The sequence below is a fragment of the Hemicordylus capensis genome, chromosome 3 (genome assembly GCF_027244095.1).
Source record: "Hemicordylus capensis ecotype Gifberg chromosome 3, rHemCap1.1.pri, whole genome shotgun sequence".
Taxonomy (NCBI): Eukaryota; Metazoa; Chordata; class Lepidosauria; order Squamata; family Cordylidae; genus Hemicordylus; species Hemicordylus capensis.
The window spans coordinates 86,216,600-86,230,632 of NC_069659.1; the positions used below are offsets into that span (position 1 = coordinate 86,216,600).

Here is a 14,033-nt window from a genome sequence, read left to right on the forward strand (position 1 = left end):
TTATATCCCGCTCTTCCTCCAAGGAGCCCAGAGCGGTGTACTAGATACTTGAGTTTATTCTCACAACAACCCTGTGAAGTTAGGGTAGGTTAGGCTGAGAGAGAAGTGACTGGCCCAGAGTCACCCAGCTAGTTTCATGGCTGAATGGGGATTTGAACTCGGGTCTCCCCGGTCCTAGTCCAGCACTCTTAACCACTACACCACACTGGCTCTCTTCTCTGGGTAGCATTTGACAGACTTAGGGAGCCATTGCGCTGGAACATTTGGAGGCTTCTTGGAGCCATTCCTGTGGAGCTTCTTGGAGCCATTTTCTGGAGCCTCTTGCAACATTGTGCAGCCCTGGTAAGATGCTAATTATCACTTTTGTAAATTACTTGAAATAGATTTGATTTCTTGCTGCCTCTTTGGCCAGCCTACCAGCCAATCAGGCCTGGAGCTTGTGCTGCTAAGTACTTGATTTAAACTGTGGGGGTGAGGAAACTTCACAATTATGCATTACTGGAGGAGCTGGGAGCCATTCCTGGAGAGCAGGAGAGCTGAGGTGGCCAAGGTACAGTGCTGTGCTCCATCCTTATTTTTGCTTCTACCCTGTCTTTTTGGTCATTTTCCTGGGCTCTGGAACCTAACCCCCCAATTCCCATTATTCACAGTTTCATCATTCACGGTTGTAGCCCAGAATGGAAATCCCACAAATAACAAAGGCTATGTGTATTTTGAATAAATCCCATCACCAGGTGAACAAAAGTAAAATATGGTAAACTTAAACAGTGTAACAAAGAAATGCAAGGCTTGGTTATCAGAATGAAGCAACATTAAATCAGTATGTGTTTAAGTTGTAGCGACCAATTAGTATGCACTTTAAAATGTATATATTTGATTTAAATCATTGATTTTAATGGACCTTTCTTGGTGACATCAATTTATATCACAATTTATTTAAATCTATTCATTTAGAATTGTTTTCAGGATGTGAGCTGATAAGAGCCATAATGAAACCTCTTGATTCCCAAATCACTATGTAATCAGTTCTCTAGAATAACCACAATTATATTAATTACGAAACTAATGAAAAGAACTTCTCTTGCTATACATTTCTTCTACCTGCACTTCCTCTAATTCCTGGTACTTAAAATTTCAATTTTAGCTGTTAAGTATAAATATTATTTCTCTTACTGCAAAAGGGGGGGAGTTTTAGTTTATAGAATTGTTGCAATAAATGAAATAGATAAGCTGTGGAGCTGAGAATCGGGTAATAACTACAGTAAATGAAATAGGTTATATGGAATCGGACTAAGGGTCCTAGTACAGTAGTTCCAACCCTTCCTGCAAGGAAGTTTCCAGAAGATGGTGCTAGGGGATGCCTGCTCAGCACACTGGCCTTCGACCTATAGCATCTCATATCTTGACCTCATGAACTTTGACATCTCCATGAAATAGTTTGGAGTGTTCATCTGGGGTATGATACCATCAGTATGCTGATGACACCCAGTTATATCTGCACCATTCCCAACTGGAGATGAATTGAATATTCTGAATTAGTGTTTGGAGGCAATGAGAAGTTGGATGTGGACTAACAAGTTCAGGTTAAATCTGAATAAGATGGAGGCTCTCCAGGTCAGGAAAACTGTAGATTCAGTAATGTTACATCAACCTTGTTTTGGATGGAGTTGCATGCCCCTTGAAGGATCAGGTTCACAGTTGGGGAGTTCTTTTGGATCTGGTTTTGAATCTGGGTGGTCATTGTTTTTGCCTGGCTTTGGTTGAGTGCCACCTGTATCAGATCAAGCCATTATTATCCATGCCCTTGCATCACATTTGGATTATTGTAATGCACTCTGTATGGGGCTGCCTTTTGAAGCCCCTTCATAAGCTTCACTGATGCAAAATGTGGCTGTAATCCTGTACCAGATTAGATAACTGGTACAGAATTCCCAGTGCATATAACACCTGTTCTAGCATTGGCAGTAATTCATCATTATGTGTGAACTAAGAAAATGTGGTTTGTTATCTGATTCTTAATTAGAACAACCAGGATACAAAACCATGGCTTGCTCCTGATTAGATCTTCTGGTTTGTTTTAAATTCAGTTTACACTGATGGTTCCCCAACTTTGTACATAATAGGAAACTACAGTTCTTAAAGTGAAAGCTTTTACTCTCTATCTCATATATGAGGGAGGTGGGGGATCACCCTTGGGCATGTGGCACTAAATCATGAGGATTTACATCTGAATTGAGCCTGTTTCTCTGTTTCTGAAAAGGTGAACAATCTCTATTTGAAAATATTTTTATAATATGCTGTAAAAAGCAGTGAGGGAGATTGAACTAAGAAAATGTGGTTTGTTATCTGATTCTTAATTAGAACAACCAGGATACAAAACCATGGCTTGCTCCTGATTAGATCTTCTGGTTTGTTTTAAATTCAGTTTACACTGATGGTTCCCCAACTTTGTACATAATAGGAAACTACAGTTCTTAAAGTGAAAGCTTTTACTCTCTATCTCATATATGAGGGAGGTGGGGGATCACCCTTGGGCATGTGGCACTAAATCATGAGGATTTACATCTGAATTGAGCCTGTTTCTCTGTTTCTGAAAAGGTGAACAATCTCTATTTGAAAATATTTTTATAATATGCTGTAAAAAGCAGTGAGGGAGATTGAATTATTGCTCCTCAGTGGCCACTCGTATATCTAGTTCGTTGACCAGAGGTTTGTGTAGCCTATTCGTACAGAGAGGGCTGCTTTTTCACAAGCATTACTTGCTGTGCTTAAGCCTAGGCCAAACAAGGCAAAACTAAGGCATTTGAAACCATGGTTTAACATTACATCAGAGTCCATCCACAAATTGTGGTTTGTTTGAAATCACAAGGTTTCTGAAACTATGATTTGAAGTTATTTGCAGACCGTTTGTACTAGCTGAGGGTTCTGTGTTATATCTGAATTTTCAGAGCCACTATTCCACTTAAAAAGGCTGCTGCACCATGGAAACAGGGAGTTACTTTCCCTTATGGAAATGGAAGTGAATTTAGGAACTTATTCAATTGAGTCCTGAGCAGATGGCAGACAAATGCACAAAAAATATGGCTTACCTGTTTTACAACTAGAAGCTCAAATGATGGCTGAGAGTTCCTAACACTGTTAGCACAAACCATGGTTTTGCATTTGTCTGCACTCAGCCTACGTCATGATTATTTGTAAGCAGTTTATCATAACTTGTTAGTCGTTCACATTGTTGAACAAGAGGAACTAATTTCTGTTTTATTTTATTTTATTGTTTATTGTATCCGTAATCTGCCCAAAGTCACATCTCTCAGTAGTTTACAACATAATGGGACTTAAAACATTAAAACATTTCTGTCCTTGTGTTCTCATGAATAATGTTTGCTAGAAATTTAATATCCATTTTTTGCTCCTTTCTTCCCATTCCCCTTCCATTTTCTTAAACAGGTTACACTAAAAGGATTTGATCCTTTGCTTCAATTTGCCTATACGTCTAAACTTATTTTAAACAAGGACAATGTGGCTGAAGTTTGCAAGTGTGCTGAATTCTTGGGGATACATGACATCGAGGAATCTTGCTTCCAGTTCCTCAAATTCAAGTTTCTGGACCATAAACCAGGCTGGCAGGAGTATCAGAAAAAGAAATGCTGTAAATCGCGTTGTCGGAAAGAGGACCATAAAATAGAAGTCGCTGACAATGAGGATCTAGAAATAAATGATGGAGATGAAAATTTGCAAAACGAATGCATTCAAAACACTCAGTTGAGGGCTTGCAAAGGTGAACAAAATTCAGAAGTATCTGTTCCACAAGACAGTGCCAGTCAAACATGTGAATCTGTATCAGAAAGGAGTCATGTGTTTGGTTCAGCATCCTTATGCCCCAAATACAGGAAGTTCCAAAAAGCTCTGGAGAGTGATAAAGTCCCTGTTATGGAGTCCAGCTCCAGTATCAAAGAAGTTCAGGTTACATCTGCTGCATCCATTCATCAGACTGAATCAATTTCTACTGGTGCTATACAGAAATCTCTTGAATGTGCAGCGGTACAGCCAATCTCAAAATGTGAAGATGCTCAGGAAGAAATGGAAGAAGATGGGAAGGAAGAGACAACTTCTGTGTTCCAAAGTATTGAAACCAAGTCTAATTCTGTGTTTGACCCCCATAATTCTTCTATTGCCACTCATGGACTTTATTCTGCTTCTCTCTTAAATGTTTATAATCAATATTGTGACTTGACTACTAGTAGTATGCCGAGCAATACAGATGCAGCTGGAAAAAATTGCATTGTTGTGGGAGCTGGAAACTGCAAACCAGTCAGTGAAAGCACTGATGGGGGGCTGTCTTTGAAGTCTCGCTTGTGTGACAGAGAAAATGTGAATAATTCTTCACCTAGCAGTCGGAGCAGCGTAGAGAGAGAGATAGCCGAACAACTAGCAAAAGGATTTTGGAGTGATGTTTATACAGATACAGAATGTCCGGTGAACTTATCTCCTTCATCAACTAAAGAATTTTCAGAGCAAATCTATTCTGAAAAGAAGGCAGAATGTCCTTGGTTAGGTATCCGGATCAGTGACAGTCCGGAGCATTATCCTCCAAGAACTTTTACAACATTGAGCTCTGTCAATTGCCCCTTCATCAATAACCTCAGTACTGAAAACAGCTCCGAGATAAACAGTGGAGACTGTGTGCCAGAACAGCAGCCAGAACAATGTCATAGTTATGTGATAAGTTTGGAAGAAGATTCTGAAACTGATACAGAAGGAGATAGTGAATCCTATTCTGCCAGGGAACAGGAATGTGAGGTGAGAATGTACAAAGTATGCCTCTTGTTTCTGTGCAGTGGCATGTCTTCTTCAAAGCCTGTTTTACTACATCTAAAGACTTTTTCTTTACATGAACAAATGTTTTATTGCAAAACAGCTAGGTAACAATTACTTGGAAATAAAGTTCTCAAGCTACACCTTGCAAGAACTGAAAAAGTGTAGTAGGAGTTTTAAAGTACAATTTGAGGGATGTGGGGAGAGAAAGCCAGTGTAATTCTAGGTTGAATTCTCCTCCATAGTTGTTTGTGTGTCCCCTCTGGCTAAAGCCACAGCCAGATAACCATTTCCCAGACTGTGTTCACCAGGCCAAAACTGCTATTGCCAAAAGCACCGTGACATAGACAGTCTATTGGATTCTGGAATAATATACCAGTGTTTCATTATTTTTATGTCCTTTGTCTCCCTCTCTGAAATTTTTGCATATTTATTAATAAAATTTTAACTTATATGTTTTCCTAACTTTCACTAATAAGCCATGTATTCACAATTTTTTCTTTCAAAGATTGAGATTCCATGCAAGTAATGCTTATCCTGCATATAAATACTTTTCACAACTTTGCAATATGCAATGCCAGCCGAGCCAAGATCTGTCTAGACAGTTGGATTTGCCTGGCTTCTTGACTACCAATACTTCTGCATGAGTGCATCCACTCTTGCTTTCCAGGTATAAATTAGGCTTGAGCCCGAAACGTTTCAGCTCTGGGGGCTTTTTCAGCATTTTGGCGCCAGCAGGGGTGGTTCTTTAAGGGCAGGGGATGGTGCACTCACCCCTCCCGCCACATTGCCCCCACCGGCGCTCCATTATTTTCAATCCCCTTGGGGCGGCAGTGTTCCTCCCTGCCACCCCGTTGCTCTCATCGGCCGGAAGTACCAATCGTGCATGCACCCGTCATGTATGCATGGCAGACGGGTGCACTCACAACAGGCGCATGCACGATCAGTACTTCCAACCGATGAGGCAACGGGGCAGCAGGGAGGAATGCTGCTGCCCTGAGGGGATTGAAAATAACAGAGTGCCGGTGGGGAAAATGTGGCGGGAGGAGTGAGTGCACCCTCCCCTGCCCTTAAAGAACCACCCCTGCTGGCACCGAAGCACTTTTGGGTACATCCCTTGTATAAATAGACTCTTCTCCCTTCCTCCCCATCAGCCTGCTCTTACCAAATTGCACAAATCTTTGTCTTCCCTTTGCTCTTGCCATTTTCTGGGGAATAGCTTCACTTAGAAGTAACATCTTGCTTCTCACAAACTTTCTCTTTATGTTCCTTTGAACTCCTCAACTCCAATTCATCACTCTTTCAGGTCAGCTAATGGCTTACCCATCAAACCTGGTGGGTGACTGTGACTTTGACTTCCTAGTATCTGTTTTCAGTGTACAATGTAGCTTTCTGAAGTAAAGCTTGGTTTTGACCTCACTGACATTATGAAGTTTTCAGGTCCCCAACTCTGAAACTCTCTTAAGTTGCTCTAGTACTTTAAAACCACAATCTCTGTTCTATTGAGTAACAAATATTCAGGTCTAATTTCAATCCAATATCTAAATTCACTTTTTGCTAAGTACTCTGGATAGCTGCTTCAAAAACTAGACAGCTGCACCAAAACTTGTTCTCATGGCAGTCTGAAGCAGAATGTCACTTTCTTTGCATATGCTACTTTAAATGTTAGCAGTATAAGCATAAATGGTGACTGCTGCTCCTTACAAAGATTTCCTGTCTGAATGTGGATCGTTTATTTGATAAAAATGTCAAATATTTGTGTATTCTCAATGTATAGATGTTGGAAAACAGGGTTTATGGGTACTGTAATCTTGTGAATGTTAATATGTCATTGTACAGGAGAACCCCATTATTCGTGGGGGTTCCATTCCACAGGGTGGGGGGGGGATAGCGAATCTGTGAATAATGGATAATGAGGGCTATGGGAATCGGGGGGAGTTTGGTTTCCATACTGCCCAAAGTTGCCAAAAATAGGTGTCCCCCACAATAACCCTCCAAAGTACCCTACCATGCTCTCCAGTAGTCTACCGTTTTGCCCCATTTTTTGTTAAAATGAACCATAAAATAGCTCCCCAAAACAAAATGGCAGCCAGAAATGACCTCCAAGCTCATATAGGGGGGTGGCAAGAAATGGAGATTTAATCCCCCTGCCCTTCTTTGCATATACCAAGGTTGGTTGCTAATTAACTGACTGCAGATACATGAAACCACAAGTGCTGGACCTGCAAATAATGAGGTCCTCCTGTACAATAAAATGGATTTTAAAATATAATGGTGTTTGTTCATTATCTGAAACTACATTTGCCTTTCAGGTAAAGCTGCCATTTAATGCACAGAAGATAATTTCACTTTCTAGAAATGACTTTCAGGCATTTCTGAAAATGCACAAATTGACGCCAGAACAGCTGGATTGTGTCCATGATATTAGAAGGCGAAGTAAAAATAGAATTGCAGCACAGCGCTGTCGTAAGCGAAAACTAGACTGCATACAAAACCTTGAATCTGAGATTGAGAAACTGGTATGTATGAGAAGTTTTCTTTAAAATTAAAGGCATGCTCTTCCCTGAACCGATTCTGGCCCCCTTGTGCTTTAGTTCTATATCTCTTTCATCAGCTGTAAATATATTTTCACAGTTACTGTCATGCTCAGCATTTCCTTCCAAGTCTTTGTAGTTGTAGCAAAATGTTGAAGGGGCAATGGCCATTTGACATGGCATAGGGATGGGAAAAGCTCTGCACCCTGTAGATGGTGATGGATATTCATAACTTTGTATTCCAAGAAGAGATGAGATAGCAACCACAACAGAAGTACCTTCATACACCAATCTAGTCAGGTGCTTGGATACATCTGGGAGCAGACTGTTCCTAAGTATTATGTTCCACTGTCTCTTCTGCTATTTTATTGTGGGCTTGGCTAGGCAAGCCCCCACAGATCTCCCAATTTCTCCTGTAGCATTGAAGTATCTCTCTTCAGCCCATTAAGTTTTGCTAGCCAATTAATTTATGGCACATTCCTAGCATTTTCAGTAATCTCCATTTTACTGAAAGCAAATTTATATTGTTTACACCTCTAAATACCTTGTGGAAAAGACTGGAAGAACCCAATCAAAATTGTATTTAGGCTGATTAATCCTCGTAGTTCACATCTTCTGTTTTGGAAATTCATGTCCCAATCCCAACAAGGTATTAAAACCGCTGCCTAAATTTAGGTAGATACTTCAAGACAACAACAGTCTTTAGTACAACAATACAACAGTCTTGTATTGTTGATCTTTAAAATTAGACTCATGAAACATCATTTTTGTATCTGTTATAGACTTGGCAGTGAAGCATCCGTGACTTTTATTCAGACCTTATTAACAGTAGTACCACACACAGACCACTTAATATCTTGTTTGGACATACTGTTCAGCCCAACCTTCCTTGGATTTTTTTTAGTACTGAGGTATATGGGTTGCCACATCTCCAGCTACTTCAACCAGACCCCCAAAAACATTAGAATACATCCTGAAAAAAGCAAGTACAAATCAGCCATAATTCTTGCTACTAAGATCAGTGGACTTGAGAAGTTATTGCCAACCTATTGATCATCTCCTGAATCCATGCATGAGGAAGACGGCACATTTCACAAGTTAACAAGTTACAGAGGTGGCACACAGCACCTCTGTAACTCTCAGTAGGAAGTTGCCAACCACCACCACACTTATTCTCTTCCTGCAGGTAGTTGGCTGAATTTATGATAGGGACAGTGATAACCTTCCTGGTGGCAAGCATGTAGATAGGAGTTTTGAAAAATGGTGTCCAAAAGTACCCTTAATCCTGTTGTTTTTCAGTTTCAGCTGCATCTGGGGTATATTTTTGCCCCTGGCTTCTGGAACGTACTTGGTTGCCAACAAAATAAACTGCTTTGCAAGGCAGTGATTCATAAGTCTGCCTAGTTCAGCAGTTGCTCAGTAATTTATAGTAATGATGCTATGTACTGTAGCAAGGGCTTTTCAGAGTACACACTTTTCCAGGAGCAAGTAAGGACTTGCTATCCACACAGGCAAATCAGCATTATATTATTCCTAATTTTTTAATACTTCTAACAAGGAAAATAGAAAACATTTTATGAACTAAGAGTAACCCCTGCTAACTTGGCAATGAGGCACCTTTTAACGTGGTTATTCTCTTTATTTAGCGGGGAGAGTAACTGGCCCTATTCAGCCCTAGCACAGTACCTCCAGTGACTGTTGCTGGTGTCTATCTTATGTTCTTTTTAGATTGTGATCCCCCACAGGGATCCATCTTATTTGTTAGTTTGTTAGTTGTTATTTCTCTGTGTAAACCACCCTGAGCCATTTTTGGAAGGGCAGTATAGAAATCGAATGAATGAATGAATGACTATAATTATGAAAGATAAACTGTTAGTGATCACAACACTCATGGAAGTGAAAAGTCACAAGTTTTCTCAGTCTTTTGATTGCTTATTTTGTACCTTCTATATTTGCATGTTGTACTTTAGAGACAGCTGTAGGCCTTTGCACACATGACTCATCTGTGCAGAGTCTACTTTCAATGAGGGATTTGGATCATGGCCTTTCAATTAGGGATGTGCAGAATGGTTTGCCATGCTGGCGGCAGCCGTCACCGGACCTGCCAAGATGATCTTAATAGGTGGTTGGGTTCATGATAAAGACGATAGTCTCTTAAGTACCCTATACCTAAGCCGTTCAGGGTTTTATAGGTAATGACCAGCACTTTGTATTTTGCTTGGAAACATAGCAGCCAGTGCATGTTTCTTTTCAGATTTTGAGCCCTTTGGGGAGCTTCTTTATTTTTATTTCTCTATGTAAACTGCTTTGGAAACTTCTGTTGGAAAGTGGTATATAAATTTTTGTAGTAGTAGTAGCTCTTTCTCCTCCTTATAGCACTTTAGACTTCATAATATAGGAGGGTTTTTTCGTTGGTGTGGAAAGTATTTGGAATGATTGCCAATGGCAATCTTAATATAGTTCATAGGTGCATTCAGCTCAAAATCAAAAGCAGACACTTTTTTTGATCTTCTTTTGATCATGGTGGAAGGGAGGAGCTGGAGTAGCGCATTACTCCATGGTTCTCTAGAGGCTCATTCATTTAGCAGGAAACATGGTTTCCCATTGATGTCTGATTTGGAACATTGAAGCATATAGTACTTGATAAAACAAATGCTTTGTATCTCAAAGTATAGTAAAGTACAAAGCTCATAATTTTGTTTTTCTGCAGCAAAATGAAAAGGATAACTTGTTGAAAGAAAAAGATCACATTTTGTCAACATTGGTTGAAACGAAGCAGAATCTGACTGGACTTTGTCAACAAGTATGCAAAGAAGCAGCACTGAGTCATGAGCAAATACAGATACTTGCAAAATATTCCACTTCCGATTGTCCACTTTCATTTTTGGTCCCAGAGAGAGAACAGCCAGCGCCTTCTGATGTCATGTCTGCAATACCATTGTGTGTAGAATTATCTGCAGGTCTTTCTCTTGCATCTGCTAATGAGCAAAGTTCCAGTTATCAGCGTGTTAAAGGAGCATGTGGTGCAGGATATGATCAAGCACAAGAATCATGTCCAGTTCCTGTAAGGATATCAGAGAAAACATTATGTCTGGAGCAGTGTGCGCAGAGTGGCAGTGGTATCACAGATTTTTGTCGACAGATGACTGACAAATGCACTACAGATGAATAATCTTTCTGTTAAACTCAGCCTTGCAGGATTGAAGCATTGATAATTAAGTAGGAAGTTAGAGAACTTTCCATAGTTTGTACTTAACTATCCACCATCCACAATGAAACCTAAATGTAATTTTGGGCTTTTCTTTTCTGACATGCAAAGGAGACACTGTCTTAGTTTGTAACATGCTTCAGTAAAAAAACAAAAGGGAATTTCTGCAGTTCAGATACTTCAGGTTGCCCATGTCATGAGATGCAAAATGATGGAACAGATCTTTCACCCAATTCCCATGCAGTTCCAGCCCAGGTTTTAAAAAAATACACACACACACACACGAAACACAACCTCAAGAATCCATATCCTTTAGAATAATGGGTTACAGCATTGGAGACATACCCAGTCCTTCAGAGTGATGTCCTTCCATACTCCCCAAGCACTTGAGGTTCTGCTTACTTTATTGCTCCATGGTAGCTTGTGCATCCTGCTTAAAATTAATGTGTTGGTCATAAGGAAAATTAAAATTTCTCAAGAGTTGTGGGAAGGATTTCAACTCTTACTATTATCAGTGGGACCAGTTCAGATATATTTTTAAAATGATTATCTTAAATGGATAGCTTTATGGGCTAAATTAATTGTAGTTATTCATATTCAGTTTTCAATGGCTTAAACTTCAGTTATAAGAGATGCTACTTGGATTCTTCAGTAGTTTATTATAGAGAAATGTTACTTTAGGCTGTTTTGCATAGTATTAATTACACAAAACCTGTATAAAATCTGCAATAGCTTAACTGCTCTTGATAACAGAAAGTTTATCTACTGAACCTCAAACCTTTTTGCTTAGTTTACAAAATATAAAAGCCAATGGAATTCTTCATTTCCTACCTCAGAACAGACATCAGTTTTTTATATCTGTTTGGAATATGATCATCTTTCTGTAACTACTATTTGCTTTGCAGGATTCTAGAATAGTAAATCTGCTATCTCCTCTAACAAGCTAAGATATTGATTAGGTTAGTGATGATTTTGCCTCTCTAGAAAAGAGTTGCATTTATAAACTGTAAACATATTTGGTGAACATTTGGCCAAATACACCATTTGAACAGTACTTCTAATAACCAGCATGTATTACAAAACAAAAAAACCTACACTACCTCATCGAGTGATTTCTAGATCATTCAAAGCTGCAGTGATATTCACAAATACTTGTCACGGATTAGCATTATAATTTACACAGCTTACAGACTTTTGACTTCATTGTGGAAGTTCCTCTGAGTTCACATGGTTTCTTTTTGCCTGTTTTGTGTTCATCTCTGTTGTGAAAATTTGGGAGCGGAGGGGTGGGGATGTAATAAGCATTTAACCAGCATCTTTGGTGGTGTGTGTGCATTTTATAAGTCACTTGTTCTAAAGGGTGCACATAATTTCTTTTCTGGGAGCTGCATGCTTCTACTTCTTATTCTGATCTGCCCTGTTCTCTTCTGACAAATCAGTTAGCAGTGCCAAATCTGTTGGGCATACAGTGCAAAATCTATACCCTTGAAGTAGCTTGATTCTCTTTTGAAAGGAAGTAATATTGACTCAGTTACTTATGACAACAAATCATAAGTGCTATATCTCTAGAGGACTGAGATTTTTCTAATTCTCTATGGGCTGGCTAGTGTTTGGTTGAGGTTGAATCAGGGGGCAGTCGGGCTCAGGCTTCCCTCTCAAAGGCTGGTTGATAATGGATTACTATAGTGAAGGGAAGCTGTGAAAAAGAGCCTCTGCTCTATTCTTGCAGTTTGCTAATAAATGTAAGGTCTGTAAATTGGAGCCCCAGGTCCATTCACTTTTTTTTTTTTTAAAGGAATAACTAAATATGCTCACTTTCTAATGTCTAATTGGGGGAAAATGAGGTGATTTAATGCCTAATCGGCTGCCTCCTAGAACTGTTTGTACAGTAATGTTTCAGGTTGCATGCAAACATAAAAAGACTAAATCATCAACTTGCAAATATTCGGAATGAATGTTAATGGCAATTTTAATATACAAAAATCTCAGGTAAACTTGTGTTCTTAAATTTCAGCTAAGAGCATTCAGTTTTAAACTTGTAAAATATTTTCATTGAGTGAGGCACGTTAAAAGTAGTTTTAAATATGTGGGGCATAATGTTAGAAAGTCTAACAATAAAACAGCATAAAGATTGTAAAAAGAAAAATTCCCTGCATTACAATTGATTTTTAAATCTTTCTTAGTCCACTGTTTTTTCTAATGCAATAAAAACCACTATCCTTTCTAAGAATGTCTTCATTTTTGTAGAATTTTGGCATTGTAAAATTGATGCTTACTGATTGATTCATTTACTACAAAAGCTGAACTCTGGAAAAACATTATTTATACAGTTTATATAATATATTAAAAAAGCAACTATTACTGAATTGGAATAAAACTCCTAAAAACTCCCTCTCAAATGCTGTGTGTATGTGTCTTCTTGACTTACATAAATAAATACCACATTGCACTCGGTAATAAAAAGCTGACACCAAACTAACACTGCACTGCTTCTATGGGAGAGTGATGATGTTTGCTGATTTCACCTTCGCTCTAAAGCTCCTTGTGTATATTTTCAGGAGACACACTTGGTTTCAGGGGGAAAGGGAGATTGGTGAAAATCACCCCTTCCCCTGTAGTGCCGGCAGCCAGTATGTTTCTTTTCAGCTAAAATAATGTGTAATTGTTGTGCTTTGGTGCATAAAACGTGAGAGAACTCAAACATCTGATTTTCATGGCATGGACAGAATTTTAAATTTTAAGTATTAAGATAATCTATACATGTTCTAGTTCTGCTGATTTTTACAAACTTAAAATATCTTCTGCATGTAATATTGACACAGTAGCTCATGCACATTTCATCTGTTTGGTTGGTATATCAGCTACATTCTTGCGTTGGAAAACATAACCTTGCCACACTTCCTGATGCCTCTTATCATGTCCAGATTAGATTAATGCAATGTATTGTATGTAGTGCTGCCTAAAAAGCATGACCATTGTGCAGCTGCTTTAGAATTTGTTACTGACTGGGATCTGCAAAACCAACTCTTATCCTGCCAGTATGCTAAAATCTTCACTGGATACAACTCAATTTGGTTCTGACCTATAGAGTCCATAAAGAACGCAAATGTGAGATTGCCAACCCTCGTGCAAAAATATATCTCTTATCCCTACAATCAGGCTCGGTACCAGAGAACTGGACCAGAAAACTAATGTAACTCCGATTTTCAAAAAGGGGTCTGAGAGAGGGGGGTCTGGGAAAATACAGGCTGATTAGATTAACTTCTGTGCCAGGTAAATTAATGGAAAACCTACGTAAGGACAAAATCGTTCAACATAGAGAAAAACACCTTGCTGAAGGAGAACCAGCATGGCTTCTGCAAGGGCAAGTCTTGCCTCACTAACCTTTCCGAATTTTCTGAGAGTGTCAACTGGCATGTGGATAAAGGTGATCTGGCTGACGTAGTATACTTGGTCTTCCAAAACGATTTTGACAG

The 14,033-nt window shown here is 39.1% G+C and overlaps 1 protein-coding gene across 9 annotated transcripts in view; it reads left to right on the forward strand.

Annotated features, from left to right (window-relative positions):
• BACH1 (BTB domain and CNC homolog 1) overlaps positions 1–12,956 on the forward strand; it is a 37,634-nt gene extending 24,678 nt beyond the window's left edge. For all 9 annotated transcript variants that reach the window (XM_053309339.1, XM_053309336.1, XM_053309331.1 and 6 more), the window contains exons 3-5: positions 3,448–4,800; positions 7,128–7,334; positions 10,060–12,956. In XM_053309339.1, coding sequence (XP_053165314.1) covers positions 3,448–4,800; positions 7,128–7,334; positions 10,060–10,521 — 2,022 coding nt within the window. In that variant the 3' untranslated portion in view covers positions 10,522–12,956. The remainder of the gene's footprint in view (positions 1–3,447; positions 4,801–7,127; positions 7,335–10,059) is intronic.
• Positions 12,957–14,033: the final 1,077 nt, after the last annotated feature.